At 22.4% G+C, this 18,242-nt stretch overlaps 1 protein-coding gene across 4 annotated transcripts in view; it reads right to left on the reverse strand.

The window, feature by feature from the left end:
- LOC126896591 (maternal protein tudor-like) overlaps positions 1-16,653 on the reverse strand; it is a 40,591-nt gene extending 23,938 nt beyond the window's left edge. Inside the window, exons 1-21 of one of the 4 annotated variants that reach the window (XM_050669517.1) lie at positions 16,284-16,653; positions 15,034-15,209; positions 13,873-14,011; positions 13,735-13,809; positions 12,783-12,877; positions 11,736-11,795; positions 9,447-9,634; positions 8,245-8,441; positions 8,060-8,170; positions 7,886-7,985; positions 6,207-6,431; positions 5,720-5,904; positions 5,522-5,626; positions 5,257-5,374; positions 4,917-5,087; positions 4,406-4,608; positions 3,720-3,830; positions 3,354-3,618; positions 1,394-1,584; positions 1,205-1,312; positions 1,022-1,136 (exon numbers count right to left, since the gene is read on the reverse strand). In XM_050669517.1, the coding sequence (XP_050525474.1) occupies positions 1,022-1,136; positions 1,205-1,312; positions 1,394-1,584; positions 3,354-3,618; positions 3,720-3,830; positions 4,406-4,608; positions 4,917-5,087; positions 5,257-5,374; positions 5,522-5,626; positions 5,720-5,904; positions 6,207-6,431; positions 7,886-7,985; positions 8,060-8,170; positions 8,245-8,441; positions 9,447-9,634; positions 11,736-11,795; positions 12,783-12,877; positions 13,735-13,809; positions 13,873-14,011; positions 15,034-15,209; positions 16,284-16,349 (3,004 nt within the window). In that variant the 5' untranslated portion in view covers positions 16,350-16,653. Of the gene's footprint in view, positions 1-1,021; positions 1,137-1,204; positions 1,313-1,393; positions 1,585-3,353; positions 3,619-3,719; positions 3,831-4,405; positions 4,609-4,916; positions 5,088-5,256; positions 5,375-5,521; positions 5,627-5,719; positions 5,905-6,206; positions 6,432-7,885; positions 7,986-8,059; positions 8,171-8,244; positions 8,442-9,446; positions 9,635-11,723; positions 11,796-12,782; positions 12,878-13,734; positions 13,810-13,872; positions 14,012-15,033; positions 15,210-16,283 lie in introns of those variants that run through there. The other 3 variants (XM_050669516.1, XM_050669518.1, XM_050669519.1) reach the window with 3 other exon arrangements.
- Between the last annotated feature and the right edge of the window lie 1,589 nt (positions 16,654-18,242).

An 18,242-nucleotide genomic window follows, 5' to 3' on the forward strand; every position in this document is an offset into this window, starting at 1 on the left:
TAATTGTTGCTAATACTGGTATTTACTGATACATTGAAAATACCTACAAATCTAAATTATTATAATTGTTCTCCAGATACATTTATTGGTAACAAGAATAAACTAGACAAATTAATTTTTCTGATAATTAACTTGGATCAAGCTGTTATTGAGTTATATTAATTTATAATCAGATTAAGGTTTTTTACAGTATTCAAATTTGGGATTTTAATAAAAATGTGGTGAACATCATGAATGAAAGTGAATTATTTACATCAAATATCTCATTATTACGGAAAAACTTTAAAGAGCCCTTTTTTTGTTTAATATCATTAATGGTGGAGGTTAAGAGAGGATTAATGGTTTTTATTAACTCCCAAAATTATACTTTTAAACATTTTTTAAAAATTTTTTTGTAATAATAATGTATTCAACATTAATCCATGACGTTCACTATATTTTTATTAAAACCCCATATATTAGAATCGCTTTGTATATTGCATTAATCGACTGCTTATCACCTTATAATAAAAAGGTAGTAACACAATTTTGTTGAAAACATTTTTTTAATAAATATATTTAAAAATTAACTTGGAGCTTTTTAGCCAAAAATGAAGTTGTTACACAAATTATATAGTAATTGTAGCTTAAATAAAAAATTCTATACTATTGTATGATTTTATTTTTTACAATAGTACTGAAAAATTATTTATTTTATATTTGAACCTTTTCAATCTTAACTGATATGCTAACAGACAAATTAATTTAAGTAAAAATGTAATAGAATTTTTTTTTACTAAAAATATTAATGTGACTTATAGACAATTTAAATCAAAAGAGTTTGAAAATGTTTTGTAAAATATTCTGCAAACAGTTTTTATTATAATATATAAGATAAATTAATATTTGTATAATATATTTATAAAAGACCTAACCTCATTTAATACATAAATTCAATGAATATAGATAACATGCTTATGTCTTAAATTATCTTATTTTATTTCCTATAGTTGATTATAAGTACATCTAACACTAAACTTACCATAATTGGAAGATTCAAGAGCAGCATTTAAGGCAACATCATTTAAATTGATACCACTAGAAAGAATTTTTAAAACACAATTTTCAAACCCATCTTCAGAAAGTTCATCATATTCCTTTAAAATATTAATAAGTATTTATCACAAAAATTATTTTAAAAAAATCTTTATAGTCTTAAACTTACAATTAACAATGGTATCCCACCATCAATATATTCAGAAAATATGTTTTTTATGGTATCATTTACTATGTTAATATTAACATTCAAACCAATTCTAATAACTGATCCAGACTACACAAAATTAAAATAATATTTACTTCACATTATTGTAACTAAAACTTCTTCATTAGTAACAAAAAATATCCTACAAACCTTATTTTTAAAATCATCAGAAAGTTGAAAAATTTGATTTGAAAAAACATTTTCAGTATTTCCGAAATCAATATAAAAAACATTGAAATAATCATTATTTTGACTTAAAATTTTTCCTCGGTAATAAGCTTTATCACTTAGTGAAAATACTTTAACAATATCTCCAATTTTAAGATTTTTCTCCAGGTCATCTAAAAATAATTAAAATTAAAAAATATATTATGTAATGTATGTATTATAAAATTACTAATGTATTATAATGTTAAAGTTATATAATACTATTTTTATATCTTATAAAAAATTTATCTTTTTAGCTTCGATGCGAAACTGAGAAGGTATTGGTTTTACTATGATGTGTTTTTTTTTATTTTTTTTTTTTTGTATCTGTTACCACTTTTTCTCAGCTCTCACCGAACGGATTTCTTTCAACGATACGTCAAAAGATCACAAATCGTATCTAGTCGAAGACATTACCCTCAAAAATTGAAAAAATTTCCCTCGTTCCCCGTAAATGGGGGAAACCTCCAAAAAAATTACAAATTTAAAAATCGCTAATTTTCGAAATTTTTTCAATTTTTTTTACTAAAAACTGCCGTAACTTTTTCAAAAATGAACATATCAATATAATTTTTTTTTATAGATGCTTGATGTCTTTACCTATCATTTGGTATATTTTTTTTGTAAATATGACCCTTTACCTGCCCACAGGGGGGGATTTAAAATGACAACTTTTTTACAAAAAATTAACTTTTTCAACTTAACTTTTGAAAATGTTCCGGAAGGTCTGACACTTTTATATATATCTTAAATTAAAGGTAATGCAATATATTTTAATTTGAAAAAAAAAAATTTGACCTCTGGACTTGCCTTCACGGCAAAAATGGCTACCGAATGCTATTTTCTTGTGAAAATTCTCTATATTATTTTTTACATTTTTAACTTTATTATTCTATAACTTTTTGAAAAATATATGGATCAATACAATTTTTTTATGAGAAATAATATTTTTTAATAATCCCTTTTTCATTCGACATACTTTAATTTAATCAGGATATTAATAAGGAACTAGCAGATCATGAAGCTTTTGGAATAATACACCAATTTTTTAAAATTAAACACTATCTAAAGATTTGCATCGAAGCGTTTTTTTTTTATAGTGATTTTAATCACTGTCAGATATCATTATACTTGATCCAACTATGCCACGTCACCACTGTGCCGCAACCCCCCTGTGCTAGATTTTTTTTTTATTTTTTATCATTCAATGTTGTTAGATATATCATTTTTTAAAGAAAATGGATAGATTTTGGAGGAAGGGGTCGGCCTGGCTTAGTGATTAGAAACGTATATTTCGGCACAAGGGACCCTGGGTTTGGTCCCTAGGGTACCAACGAGATTTTTCTTATGATTTTCTCCGTTGGTAATGTTTTTTTTTTAATAGATTTTGGAGGGAAAATAGTTGGTTTTAAAATTTAAAAAAATATGATTCATTTTTTTATTTTTATAAATAAACAATTTTTTTCTGGTATTTTTTAATAAAATTATTACATACTCGGAAATCGAGGAAAAAATGTAAGCGGACTAGAAATTAAACCTAAATCACTTGCTATCCAGGTAAGAGCTTTTCCAATGAGCTACCCGGCAGTCATACTTAAATCCTAACTCCTAAGTTCCTTAAATGGTTGATAACACAATTATAAGGCTGTTTTCATTTTTTTTTTTTCAAGTACTTAATTTTGAATAAGAAATTTAATTGAAATTATTACAAAATTTAATTAGTTTTTTTTCCAAAAATAATTTAACCTTATATTATCTTAATATACTTTTTACAACTATTTGTTACAATTAAGAAGTTTTTCAGAGAACACTTATGCATATTTTATTATTAATTTATAATAATTATTAAGTAACCAAAACTCTAGTAAAATACAGCATACAAAAAAGCATTGTTGATACCAACCAGTACTAACGGCACTACTCATTATTGTCACTATCATATCTTCATTTTCCAAATTCCACTGTTCAGAATCTTTATTTTTAATAGCTTTATTTACAAAAACATTTTTAAAATTTTGAAAAAATGTTAATATACAAACATCACCATTTTTTAAAGGTCTTTCTATTTTAAATTTTTTAATAATTTCATCATTTACACATCTACTATTTTCTACATATTTAAGCTTTACATACTGTAATGTACCATCGTTAGTAACATCTTCTAACTCCTAAGTAAAAATATTTAATAAATAAAAAAGGGTAAAATAAAATTAAAATTTAACAAAAATTATAATAATACTTTAAAAAAATAATAATAATAATTACTCACAATTATAAGAGGACAACATTGAATAATCAAATTATTAAATATATTTGTAATTTCATCTGTTTTTTGAACCATCTTAGGAATTTTAAATGCATAAGGTGCTGGTAATTCTATCTATATTAATGAAACATTAAATTCTAATTATTATGTAAAATTAGTTGTCAGCCAATAATCATAAATAGAAAAACAATTTATATATTGTGTTCCACTATGTTCTAACAGTATACCATAAGATATATATGTGGACTTGTCAAAACATTAAGATAATTTATTAAATCCCTTAAATTTTATAATTTTTTCAAAATTAAAAAAAAATTTGTTGAGTTGTATACTATGAATTATAAATATACATCAGTAAGAGCTGTACCCAATAAAAATAAGTATATCGGACAAATGAAATATCTATAAAGTACTTAGAAAAAAATTTTTAGTGTATTGGTGTAATAATTTTACATTTTTCAATAAGTTGTAGCAATATAATATCATTTTTATTGTAAAAAAGCATATTTTTTAAATTAAAACGGCCAGTCATTTGCACATAGTAGATAAGGTATCGCGACAAATTTTGTTTTTAACTATAACAATTAAAACTTTATATAAATTATTTAAGTATAACTTAAGTAAAAAAATAAAAGCCTTTTATATAATATTTAATACAAACAACAAAAATAAAATTATAAAAAACGAACCATTTCTTTATATTTATCTTCCAATTCAAACACACATTTTAATTCTACTACTTCAGTATTTCCAAAATCAATATAATAAACTTTAAATCTGTTAGTGTCTTCTTTTTTTAATACTTTACCACGATAATATGTCATGTCAAATTTTTTAGAAAAAATTTTATAGAATTCTCCAACTTTAGGTTCAACAACATTAAGCTGATTGCCTAAAAAAATATACATATACTATCTATATAATATCAAATATAATATAATAAAATATAATATAATATCAAAATGTGACTTGACAATATTTTAATTAGTTAGGAAATATAAAAATATTAAATTTTAAAAAAAATGTTCATTCATTATGAAAATTCATCTTTTAAAATAATTTAACTGTTGCATAAATTGATCAAATGTGAGCTTTTATAATAAATTCACCTTGACAATTTAACTCTTTATCATTAGAGAATAAATTATTATTAAATATATAAAATATATAGAACAAATTATTGACTTAAAACTCTCTCACCTTTACTCTGCATAACTTCTAAAATAAGATTATAATTGTATAAAACAATATCATTGTTATCCTTTTTTGCTTTCCCAATATAAATGCAATCAAAGTCTTCAAAATATGTAATAATACAATAATCTCCACTTTTAAGCATACTTCTTTCAATTTTGGATGATTTCTTCAAGTCTTAAAACAATATGACATATTAAAAGCACAATTTTATCAGTTTTAATAACAAATTATAATTATTAATATACAACAAAATGTTCAAATAATAAAAAAATAGAGTTTTAGAATGAACATAACAATTTACCCAGTGCAATTTTGCACCCCTGTACTTAATACATTAAATTACCATAATTTGTTAAATTTTGTTCTTCTACTTTCATAAGTTCATCAATAATACTTATTTTTAGGTTATCCCTTTTTAAAGTTATTTCTTGAAAATCATTACTGTTTTTTTCATCTAGCTCCTGTAAATATACAATTTTTCAATACCAAAATAAAATTTTGTCAACAAAAAAAACTATACATTCTATAGTATTTATTTACATACACAAAAATAATACTATGTATATAAATTATAAATTTAAAAACATAATTAAAATATTAAAACTTACCACATTATATTTAATTTTTTCTATATCTTCAATAAACTTTAACACTGGTGCAGTAGGTTTTATAATTGGTCCTTTTAATCCTATTTTAATAATCTGTTGTGGAACCTAAAATAAATATTAATACATGAATATTTATTTATATTTATCTAGTAATTCATAAATTAGTTTAACAGACGTAAGTTTAATGAGATGGCATACCTCTTTTAGCTTACTAGAAAGTTCATAAATACAGTCAGCAGACACATTATCAATGTTTCCAAAATCAATATTCATAACCACTATCATATCATTCTTCAAATCCAACACTTTTGCTCGATATTGAGTATCAGACGTCACAACCTTGACTAAGTCACCTCTTTGCAAATTTGACTGTGATACCAAGGCTAAACAAATATATTTATACAAAAATTAATACATAAAAAATAGTTAAATATTTTAGGAGATTTATTTCTTTATATCTATTGAAATCAAAAAAGGTAATAACAGCTATTTAAAAAAAATCTCGACACTATTGTCAAAATTGCACATAATATTCTACTAATAACCATTTTTAATACATATTATACATGTTTTGTACATACAAGTATAATACATATTTTTTCCTCAATTATAGTCAAATATTAAATTAAAAAAGAAAACTGTTTAAAATAGATATTTAATAAAACAGAAATAAAATAAAACTAACTTTTATCTTCAATTAAATCAATCATTAATTGATTAAAACATTTGCAATTTTTAATAACAAATACATTAGCAGAGTCTTCAAAATGTTTAATAAATACCGAATCGCCATTTTTTAGAATATTCAAATTTTCTTTAACTTCACTATTAGTAATTTTTAAATCACTAATTAAATTCTTATTTTCAGTGTTTAGTGCTATACTACTCGTTCTTTTCACATCTTTATCATCTAAAAAAAAATTTAATTTATATGGTTAAATATGATACTAAACATGAAAAATTAAAATATGCTAATTATACAGTGTATCTGGTACCTATGTCATGCTCTAAAGACTAATGATCACCAACAATCATCCATAAATTCTATGGAATTTTTTTAGTTTACAATTAAGGCTTTTACAAATTTAATAGCTATATTAAAAAAAAAAAATTAGTTGTACCAAAAAAATTCTTGCAAAATTTTACATATAAAATAAGGGACTCTATTTTTAAGAGAATTTAAATTATCCTCTTATTTTTTGGTCTTATCACACTAAAAGTTAATATTTTAGTATGATACATGAGTTTATAAGTACATTTTCTAAAAATTCCTGTAATAAGAAATATTTTTTAGTCTGTTGCTTTTTCAATCCCTTTATCAATGGCATACTAAGAATTCATCTAAGAAATAGAATCTATATTTTTCCTGATTCCTCAAAAATATTATTTAAATTTTTTTTCATTTATTTTAACATATTTTCAATATTTATTAAAAAACTTGTAAGTATGTAATGTTAAGAAGTTATATAAATGATATCATTTTGTTATTTAAAATACAATGCAGAATTTTAAAGTTTTTTTTACTTTGATTATTTATACCAATATCAAGTTAAATTTAGTATATATAAATTTATAGTCATCATCCAATAATTGATTAAGTATAATAAAATATATTTTCTATTAAAAAATACCAAGCTTCTGATAACAGATTAATACAAAATTTTATAGCTTATTGCAAAAAAAATTGATAAAATTGACTTGTGTTAATAAGTAATTTTCATTAATAATTGAGTGCCTTTATTTATGTATGAAAATTTTTAAGACATTTTTTGATACAGTTAATTTTTTTATGAAAATCGATTGAATGCAATCAGAAAATCCTAGATTGTCATTTTAGAAAAAAAATCCATAAAATCTTTTTAGAGTCTACTGAGGAATACTAATTCAATAAATCTAAATGAACTTAAACATTAATATAAATATACATATTTCAATGGCTACTGTATTAACTAGAGCGTGATGTGGCGCGGTGGACACACTAGATGTTGATAAAACCCTAGTGTTAAGCCTTGCCTGCCACCGTACACTACTAAATCAGTTGACCTTTGGGTATCCAACACCCAAAAACGGGTAGGAATTAAAAAAAAAAAAAAACTGTATTAACTATACTTTAATTTTATTTTTCCCCATCTTAACTGTATAGTTTTATATTAGTACTTTTAAATTATTATGATTGTCGAGATATATTATTTATAAAATAAAAACTATAAAAAAAGAAAAAAGGTGACTTAAAAAAATTACTTATTGTACAAAATTTACCATATATAGATAACAAATATTCATTTAAATGAAATAAAAATCAAATCAAATATTTTATTTATAGAACAGATAGATATAAATATGTTATTAAAGTTAAATAAAAACCTGGCAATAGTTTTTTAATATAAACACTAATACTTTGTTCTGATTTTTCATTTATTAACTTGACATTATCCAAACAATTTTTGGCTGTTTCATTGAATTCCTGTAAAAAATCACGTAAATGTTACATAAAATTTAGTAAATAATTCAGACAATTCAACACATTACACAACTCACTATTTTAAATATTTCACAATCATTTGCAAATTGTTCAAACATCTTTTCAATAGCAGGTGTTTTTTTAATTTTAGCAGGGGCATTTATTCCAACTCGAATAGCAAGTCCTGGCTAAAAATAAAAATTGCAAATTAATTAACCTGACCCTAGTTAAAGTATTAATTGAAAATGATTTATATAATTACTTTTGTAACAAGATCATCAGGAAGTATATAAATGTTATCAGAAGAAACTACTTCTAAATTACCATAATCAATGTATATTACTTCAAACTTATTATTTATAAGAGGCTTTAACACTTTGGCTCGAAAAAACATCTTATATTGTTGTGAAAAAACTTTAACAACATCACCAACTACAGGGTTCAATTTTGGAGTTGTATCTGTTGATGAATAAAAATTAATTTAACTAATTATTTTCAATTGTGTTTATAATAAAGCGGTACTACTAAAACTTTTAAGTCCAACAGGTTCATTAAAATTGGTGAATTATAAACTAGTCTGAGAGGTTAATGTTTTTCAATACCTTATCATAAAATTATGTAAATATTTAAAAAATAGTAGGTAAAAGTAAACCATTTAAACCAAAAAAAGTAAAAATGATGCCGCCACTTGAGTTAAAAATAATTGTACTAAGTTTTACAAAAAACTCATTAAGAGTTTTTAAAAGGGATTGTGCATTTTTAAAATTGCTTCTATGGTATTTTAATTGTTAACAATTTTATATTATTAATACTAATTAAAATATATTTGTTTCATAAAATTATTGAACTTGTTTCTATTTAATTAAGTAACCTAGTATTTTTATAATTGTAAATTGTAATTTAATGTATCATTCACATTAACGAATGAATATTATAAGCTTCCCTACAAAAAAAATTGAATTTATAGAAATAATATATTTCTAATATAGTATAATAAAAAGAATTGAAATATGATTGATATTCTGACATGCAAATGTCATAGATACCATTTAAATTTTATATACAATACATAATGTATTGATAGCATTGTTATGTAATTTATTTTATCATAAAAAAAGTACAGGAAAAACACAGCAAAATAAAAGCCAGAATAGATTAAAATCTGAAAGTAATTAAAATCAACAGCATAAAACATTTTAAAGCAAATTTACATGGAATTACTGTTCTCGTCTCTAAATTATAATAAAAATAAACTAAAGCAACAGACGTAGCTAAAAGAAAAATTTAATTAAAGAAATTAGGCTCTTAAATCCAATACAATAAAAATTAATTAATAAAATATACTTTATGTAAATAATAATTTTTCTAAATTAAGTATTTTTATGGAATAGTAATTTTTGTTTTACTTTTTTTAAACTTATAAAATATTTAACTTATAAAACAAATTTCAAGATATAAACAAACCTTTACAAAAAACAGTTTTTTCTACTATTTCAACACCAATAACTCTCTTATTTTCAGTTTTTACAACATAAATAGCATTATAATCATCAAAGTATGTAATACAACATTTATCACCATTTTTCAAAGGAATATCTTGCTTAATAGTATTATTAAAACTACCTTTTCTAAGACATGGCAAACTGTGAAGACTAAAAGTGTATATTCAAGAATAAATCTATAATATAGTAAGAATAAAACTATAAATATGAAGTGTAAACAAATTTTTTTCCAACATTTTAATGAAAATTTATTTTTAAATAGTGCCCCCCATAACATACTCCTCGATAATTAAATTCATATTAGTCTCAATTTTTCCTCATTAATTGAACATTTTCTATTTCTTGAAAAAAAAACTTTATCATTCACTTTTTAATAAATTTCACATCATTGGATCATGAATAAGTTAAGTATTTTTATGAACTATTGATGTTTTCAGATAACCATTTTTTCATACATTTTGCTTTTAGGGCCGTTTTTATAATCCTTTAACTTTCATGACTATCACTACACAGCTTATAATATTTGCTGAATGACTTTCAATTCATTTTATTATTGTCTTTTATCAAAAACATAACTTTTTTTAAAACTATCTCATTCACTCCAGAATTCATATATTTGAATAATAAAATATAATATAATATATGGTGTATAACACCAGTTTTAAATTAAAATATATAAAAAAAATGTTTGTCCACACTTCATATTAATTAAAATTAATAGTAAAAGTAGCCTAAATAAAAATCGATGCAAAAAAATGACGCTTGACATTTTAACAATTTAAAAATGTATAAATATTTGTTTAGGAAATAAATTTTCATGATAAGTAAAATTAAAAAACACTGTCTTAATGCAATATAGGTTTTTAAGTTATCAATAAAATACTAGTGTATTACGAGTATATGCGGATGAAAATGAAACTTCTTTCAGAGTCAATCATCCGATAAGATATTAGGTTTGTATTGAAATAAATTAAAAAAACACCTAACAACTTTATTTCAATTGAAATTTATTTTATTTTATTATTATAAATTATTTTATTCTATTGTAACAAAAAAAATAATGAAATATAACTGAAATAACTAATGAAAATTAATGATTGGACATTATGAAGATATTTAAAAATTGCATCTATTGTGGATTTTTTTATTTTTTATGCAAAAAAATAATTATTTGAAATAAAATTACTTAAATTTTCAAAAATAAAGTGGTTAATTATAATATAAAATATACTTTAATAATTACTGTTATTATTTATTAATAACAGTACATATAGATAAAATTTATTTATATTAATAATTTTAATCATTCATTAATATCATTAATTAAATTTAGAAATATTACATTTATTTTTATTATATATATTATTTATTTATATACATATAAAAATAATAAAGAATAAATGATTAACATAAATAATAAATTATATTTTATATTATCATTTAGTTATATTTATTAATTTTTATATTTATATTAATTAAGATATAAATAAATACTATAATAAATATATTTATTATTTATATTAATTATGTATACTTATTTATTTTAATATAATTATTAAAATAAATAAATTTAATTAAATTTGAATAAAAAATATATGTAACACTTTATATTTGAAAATTAAAGCATTGTTGTTTAAAATGCATTAATAAATTTAATTTAACATGTGCAACAATTTAGCAATTGTGCATTTTTTTTTTTTAGAATTTGTATAATTAAATTCTTATATACTTATTATTTAAAATAATAAATGCAGTACATTCTTTTAAATTCACATTAAATTAACAATTTTTATATTTATATGTATTAGTGATAAAGTTTTGATATTAAAAAGTAATATATTAATATATTAATCAAAAATAAATATTTTAATATTAAAAATCAAGTTTAATAAAATTAGAATTCAAAATTATTATTTATATTACAATTAATTGCAAACAATCATGGAGCATAATCATTTATCAAACGTACAAGTTTATTGAGCTTATATATTTCTTTGAACAATAGAATTCTGATCCTATACCTAATAAAACAATATCAGTAATATCCGATCAAAATGCCAACCATGAAGCAAGCATTTTTTTTCGGATCCTCTGTAAAGAAGTTTCACTTCAACATTTCTCAAATGGAACTTGCTATTAAAAGAATTCTATTTTCTAACAAAGAGCTATATAATTTTATCCATTTTTTCTAAAACTATTCTCTAATTACTACTTTATTTTATTAAATAAAAAAAATAACATTGATAAATACTCAGAAACTCCATTGCAATAGCCATTTGTTAATTGTAAAACTGTTTCTTCATTCTTCGGTCTAAAATTTGACATGATTTTTAATTAATTATATTAAAACTGATGCATGTAGTGTAAAATAATTAATTTTATTTCAAAAGTTAATTCTTAGGTTTTTATAAATAAAATCATTTCTTTGAACATTCATTCAAAAAACACACACTATTAGCTTAGTAAATTAAAAATTAAACAACACCCAGTAAAATATTCTGAAGTTAGTATTAGTATTAAAAATAATTTTAATTTTATGTATTATAAAAGAAACACATTTTAGCAGATGTGGTATAACACAACCAATAAGAAGTTTATACTTGTTTTCCAAAAATTTGATAAATGTGATTTATGGTATTTTTCAAATATCTAATTACCTTCAATTACATTTCTTTTTTAATTAACAAATTAATACATTCATCATAACCCACTCAATTACCTGTACTTACAAAACAAAAAATAATTTTGTGAATATTTCTTTTTGTTTTTTTAGTTCAACATATTTTTTGCTCTTTTATAATATATATAAATATTATATAAGAGTAAAAATTCAACGAAAATTTTGTCCATTTTTTGATAACTTTTATCGATTATTCGAGATAGAAAATTGATCAAATACAATCAGCAATTCTTCAAATGTTTTTTCCTGGTATGTATAACTATTTTTATCTTAAGAAATTTTTTGCTCATGCTTTTTCAGTCAAAAATAGTAAAAAGTTGTAAATAACTTCTGAAGTACTGTTCCAAAAATTATCAAATACCATTTTCTTGGATATATCTTTTTTTTATTAAATAAGCTACTTAAATATGTATAATATGCATATTTATGGTAATACACATTATATAATACTATAAAGTAAAAAAAAATAAAGTTGATGCCCTTATAAAGGATAAGGGATAGATCGAAAAAGTAATTAATAGTTAAGAAATATATGAAATTATTAATTATTCCGCAATAAAAAATTTTAATTATCAAAACATGATTTTTTTCCTATACTATAATTATTTATGCACTTACTTGAATCTAGATTCTACTAATATGGATGGTACTACTTTTTTTTGAGAGATTTCTGATGTTAAAACATTAACAAAAACATAACCTTCATAAAGTTCCTGTTAAAAAATTAGAAGTATGCATGTTAAAGAGTATTTTAAAAGTATTTATAACATCAAAAATTTCAAAATTTACATTGGTATTATGGACATTTCAAATGCTATAAAATGTTTACTGATATAAACATGTTTAAAGATGTTCTTTTGCAAATGGAATCATAAAATTAAAAACAAAATTTCAGATTTATCTGAAACTATGTTATATATTTTTACTATAATAAACTATATCAGGGATGGGCAACTCAAAGTTACTAGAGGGCCAATTTTTAAAAAATTAAAATCTAGCGGGTCAGAGCATAGAAAGCAAAAAAAAAAAAAAAATAGTCATTCAAAATGTACATTTTAATTAGCATTTTTTTGTTTATAATGTAATAATACAAAAAGGATAATTAAAATAATTTAATTAAATATAAATTGATATTTGTTTAGGGTGAGTTTTGAGCATGAGTGGCTTCTAGTGACAATGCAACAAAATCGACTTTTATTTCGGACGAAGAAACACGAAGTAAGTGACTTAATGTTTCATCTGTAAGGCGATTTCTATGTTTTGATTTAATAATGTTTGAAAATGTACATTTACATATGTAAGTAGTCCCAAATATGGATAACATTTTTAATGCGAAATCTCATAAAGTGGATATTTTAGAAAAGGTAATTTTTTCTAAAAGCTTATGTCAATCTCTTTTGTAGATAAACTTTAAAATTGTATATTCCAATTTGAAAATGTAGCACGGGCCAGATAAAAATGGCTCGCGGGCCGTCAGTTGCCCACCCCTGGACTATATAATTAGTCCAAAAATAATATTTAAAATATTTTTAAGCCATTTTTTATATAAATAAAAAAAAATGATTATTACACTTTCAGTTAACAGAGCTTTAATTTTCAGATATTTTTCTTTAGGCACAAAGTTTTTGAATTTAATTGGAAGACACTAAAAAAGAATATTTAAATTAAGTTATGTGCCAAATTAACAAAATATTTATCAAAATTTTACCAATGGTTCATAAAGGAGGTAATATGGAAGTATATATAAATCTTTAAGTTTTGTTTGATACATTGAACCACAATCAATTAATTCTATCCAAGTATCATCTTGCTGGTACTCATTGTAACTTATTAATTTTCCTCTAAACCTAAAAATAAGTAAAAGTTAACTTTGACATGAGTTTTTACTAAGTTTAATTAAGTGGCCGTTACTTTAAAAATAAATAGTTAGAACCAGATCTAATAATTGCATATACGGCCAAATAAAAAATAAAATAGCAAGTTTATTATCTATAAATATAATTTCTTAGAAAACAGAATATAAAAGCAGATGTGTAAAAAAAAATTGAATTAAAAATATATATATACATAATTATATTTCTGTTTTCTTAGAAATAATCATAAGTCTTCCTTCAAATTCCCCGTTTTGCTACAAAAGGTTACTTTAGTCTCACGCAGCATTTCAAAAATAATAATCTTGTTTAAACATAAATGGAATTTTTGACACTGTTTAAATGAAAAATAATTGTTTTTTTAACATTAATAACCTTTAAAATTGTAATTTCTGTATAGAATCTCTTATAAAGAACAAATCAATATTCAAATTCTAACACTCGATGTTAATGACTAGATTGTTTTATTTCATTAAATTCAGGTAATAAATAAAAATTTAAGAATTAGAACCATTAAAAAAATACAGACTATATAGATAATGTGAATTACTCAAATTCCTAGTACCTAGTAACCAAAAAAACCTTATTGTCATGTTTAAATCTTTTCAGTGTGAAAGAAATGTAAGGACATTATAAATATATGACCATTTAGTACTTTTCAAGTAATACTATAAATAATATTCAATTAATTTACATAAGAGGTACATTTAAGTGTCCTAGAATTTATTTTTAGGGGATGTAGAAAATAAGACAGTCATTAAAGAGTCAAATTAAAAACAAACCTAATTTTTTTTTCGCTTCACTTCAAAAAAAAAATATATAGCAGTATATTTACCAACAAAATAATCATAAGATTCCTTATAACAAACATTACATAGAATTTCTTATAAGACATAAGAAAAATACATATAAAAAAAAGAAAAATTTTCAAAACAATTTAAATTTAAAATAAAATGCAACACTAATATCAATTATAATTAATGAATATATTTATTTACCAATTGCCATCAATTTCCACAGCAACTAGTGACCATGGAATGAAATCTTTAACTTTTTCATATGAACTACTCTGTACTTCAATTTTATGACTATCATCTTTTCTTTTTTTTAACTTATCTTCAGTAGTAACAAAATATACAGAATTAATAGTAGTTTTACTTGAAATCAAAATTACCTGATAAAAAATACAATAAAATATTATATAATTAGATGTAGCTGTATTACACAGCTACATTTCTTTTTCTTATATTTATAATATTTAAAATAATAAACGTAATAAAATTATAACCTATAATAATAAAATTATAGAGATATATATTATGTAACTACTAAATTATCAATGAGCTTATTTATAAAACTTTTTAAAATGTTTTTTTTTTCTACAAAAATATGTCTATATATTGACTAAATCTGACGATATGTCAATATTCTAAATAGAAAATTTGTTTTTCATAAATACAGAATTATTTTAAATAATTATTGAATTTTTAAATTTTAAAACTATAATGATAGTTATACAGATATGCGATATTTCATTTAAGGCCTGTAGCTATTTGGCCATTATACTATCCTATCAAAATGTCATTAAACCTATAAAATAAATTCATTAAAAAAAAATTAAACAATTAAATTGCAAGCCAATAGATTATAAGACAAGAGCTCTAAGAACAGTTCAAAAACTGCAATTAGTTTTTAATATTAAATACAATTAATTTAAAAACTATTCTTATGAAACACTATAGATTTAATAATTTATTTTATGATACAATTATACAAATAGGTTAGTTTTCTGACTATTGTCAATAATCACACAATTTTGTTTAATTATAATAAAAAATCAGGATCCTGAATTTAGTTTGAAAGATTTTAACTATAAAAACATTCTTTAGGTAAAATACAACAATTCAAAATAATACATTTTATAAAAGTCATTAAAACTTATTAAGTATCCAATAATTATTTTTAGTTTCTAACAGTTAATATTCAATTACTAATAGAACATAGAGAAATAAACATGATGACTAAAAATTAAATATATTTAAAAATAATCATTATAAAAACTAGTTAATTATAAATACAATAAATTAACTGAATTCTATCGAAAATCATTACAATAATATTAAATATTCAATTAGTAAAATTAGCAAACTTAAACTTAACATTTTGTAATTAATAAGTAAACAACGGTTACGCGTTATGGAAATGGAAACTACTGTAATAATAACTGTAAGCATTTAATAAAACAAACCTCAGTCCATGTATCTACAGACAAAAACGCCTTAACTCCATTTGATGTAAGTGGAGACAAAAACATGATGTCAATCGTAGTTAAGAGTTATAAACGTCATATATAAATGTCTCTTTAAAAATACATAAAATTGCTTTCGTGTATAGGAAATTAGAACCTATGAAAATTATACCAATAAGATAAAATCAATAACATAGATATTCACAACATGACATTCACAATAATCCTAATAAAATATTAGAATCGCTGAACAGGAAACAAAATTTCCACGAATATACACACTTTCTTAAACTAAATGATTATTATTAAAAATGAAATGCACGTGATTTTGACTATTAACGAATCAAAAAGACTATTCTATCATATATATATAATATAATACACGCTATCACAATTTAGCAGTTTTAAATGATAAATAAACGGCCATATACAAAATAGAAAATCCTTATCTATTATGTGCACGTGCGTATAGGTTTTTACATTGATGACAAACGCTTTCCCTTGTCACCATTTCGGCTAAATAAAATATTGTTATTCGGCACTTGTGCGACTTATAAACCAATCTAGCTACAATATGTTCAGAATGATTGGTTTATCATTGACCATAATTTCTTCTAATAATAATAATGATCTTAAAAATATTTTTTTGACTTTATTTAGCAGTATTTATCTTTCATAGATATTTATAGAATTGGAGAAATATGATAGAGATGAACATAAAAATATAGTTTAAAAAATCTGAAAAACACGCTTTTAAAGAATATCGAACTAAAAAGTTTAAAATAATTTTAAAAATAAGGTGAAAAAAAAAAATGAACGAAAAATATTAGTATTATTGTAAAAACAGCGTCGGGCACTCAATATACGAAAAATATGGCACAAAGCCTCCACGCTTTTTTTAACAATAATACTACTATTATTATATAATATTATTTTTCGTTCATTATTTTTTTTTACCTTATTTTTAACTTTTTAGTTCGATGTGCTTTAAAAACGTGTTTTTTTAAACTATATAATTTTTTATTGTTTAGTTTTTATAACATCGCTGTCACAGTCACGTAGTGTTTATTGTAAATTATGACTATCAATAGATATAATTTCTGTATTGCCAGTTAGGATGTTTAAAAACTCACAACATTGTGTCTTATGACTATTGATAATAAAGGCTATATATCTGCGAATATCGTCATAAAAAACCATTTAGCTACCTCTATTTGTATTCCATTATATATTATACGTGTGTATTAACTCAAAAAAAATTGTATCTTGAAATGTTTATATCTAATAATAAGAAATAAAAATTTGTTTATACATATATAATATTGATAATACGCACGCATGTACGGATACGAAAACCAAAAAGAAAATTATTTAGTAATAGTGTTGTCGGCGAGTGGTGAGCGGGGTGGGGTGAATGCGTTACGACAGTCTAGTCTCAAGATCATAGACGACGGGATACGCGAGAATAATAACACATGACGCGTGGAGAGTTACAAACAACACACAACATACATGTGAAACTAATATAAGCGTGTTAAAAAATACCTTATGATTGATAGATCGAGAGAAATATTATGTCGTAAACACATGTTATTTTGTTAATATTTAGAATTAATAAATTTATGTTTATGTTTTTAGTTAATTCTTATGTAATTTTTTAACTGCTAGAGAATATTGTTATTTGAATTCATTTTTAACACGCTTCCCGTTATCTATGGCCTTGAGACTAGACTATATATATACGTATATGTTAATATTCACTTACATATTCCTACCACCGCCGCCGACGTATATGCCACACGTATAGCGTTCCCGCCGCGCACCAACCGCTAAAAAAATACGACTATACCTCATGTATGATACATTTTTTCGTACTTAAGTCACTTTACTATATATATATACGTATATGTTAATATTCATTTATATATTCCCACCGCCGCTGCCGCCATATATGTCTCA

The sequence above is a fragment of the Daktulosphaira vitifoliae genome, unplaced genomic scaffold (assembly GCF_025091365.1).
Source record: "Daktulosphaira vitifoliae isolate Bord-2020 unplaced genomic scaffold, ASM2509136v1 Scaffold_1, whole genome shotgun sequence".
In the NCBI taxonomy this organism is placed as follows: Eukaryota; Metazoa; Arthropoda; class Insecta; order Hemiptera; family Phylloxeridae; genus Daktulosphaira; species Daktulosphaira vitifoliae.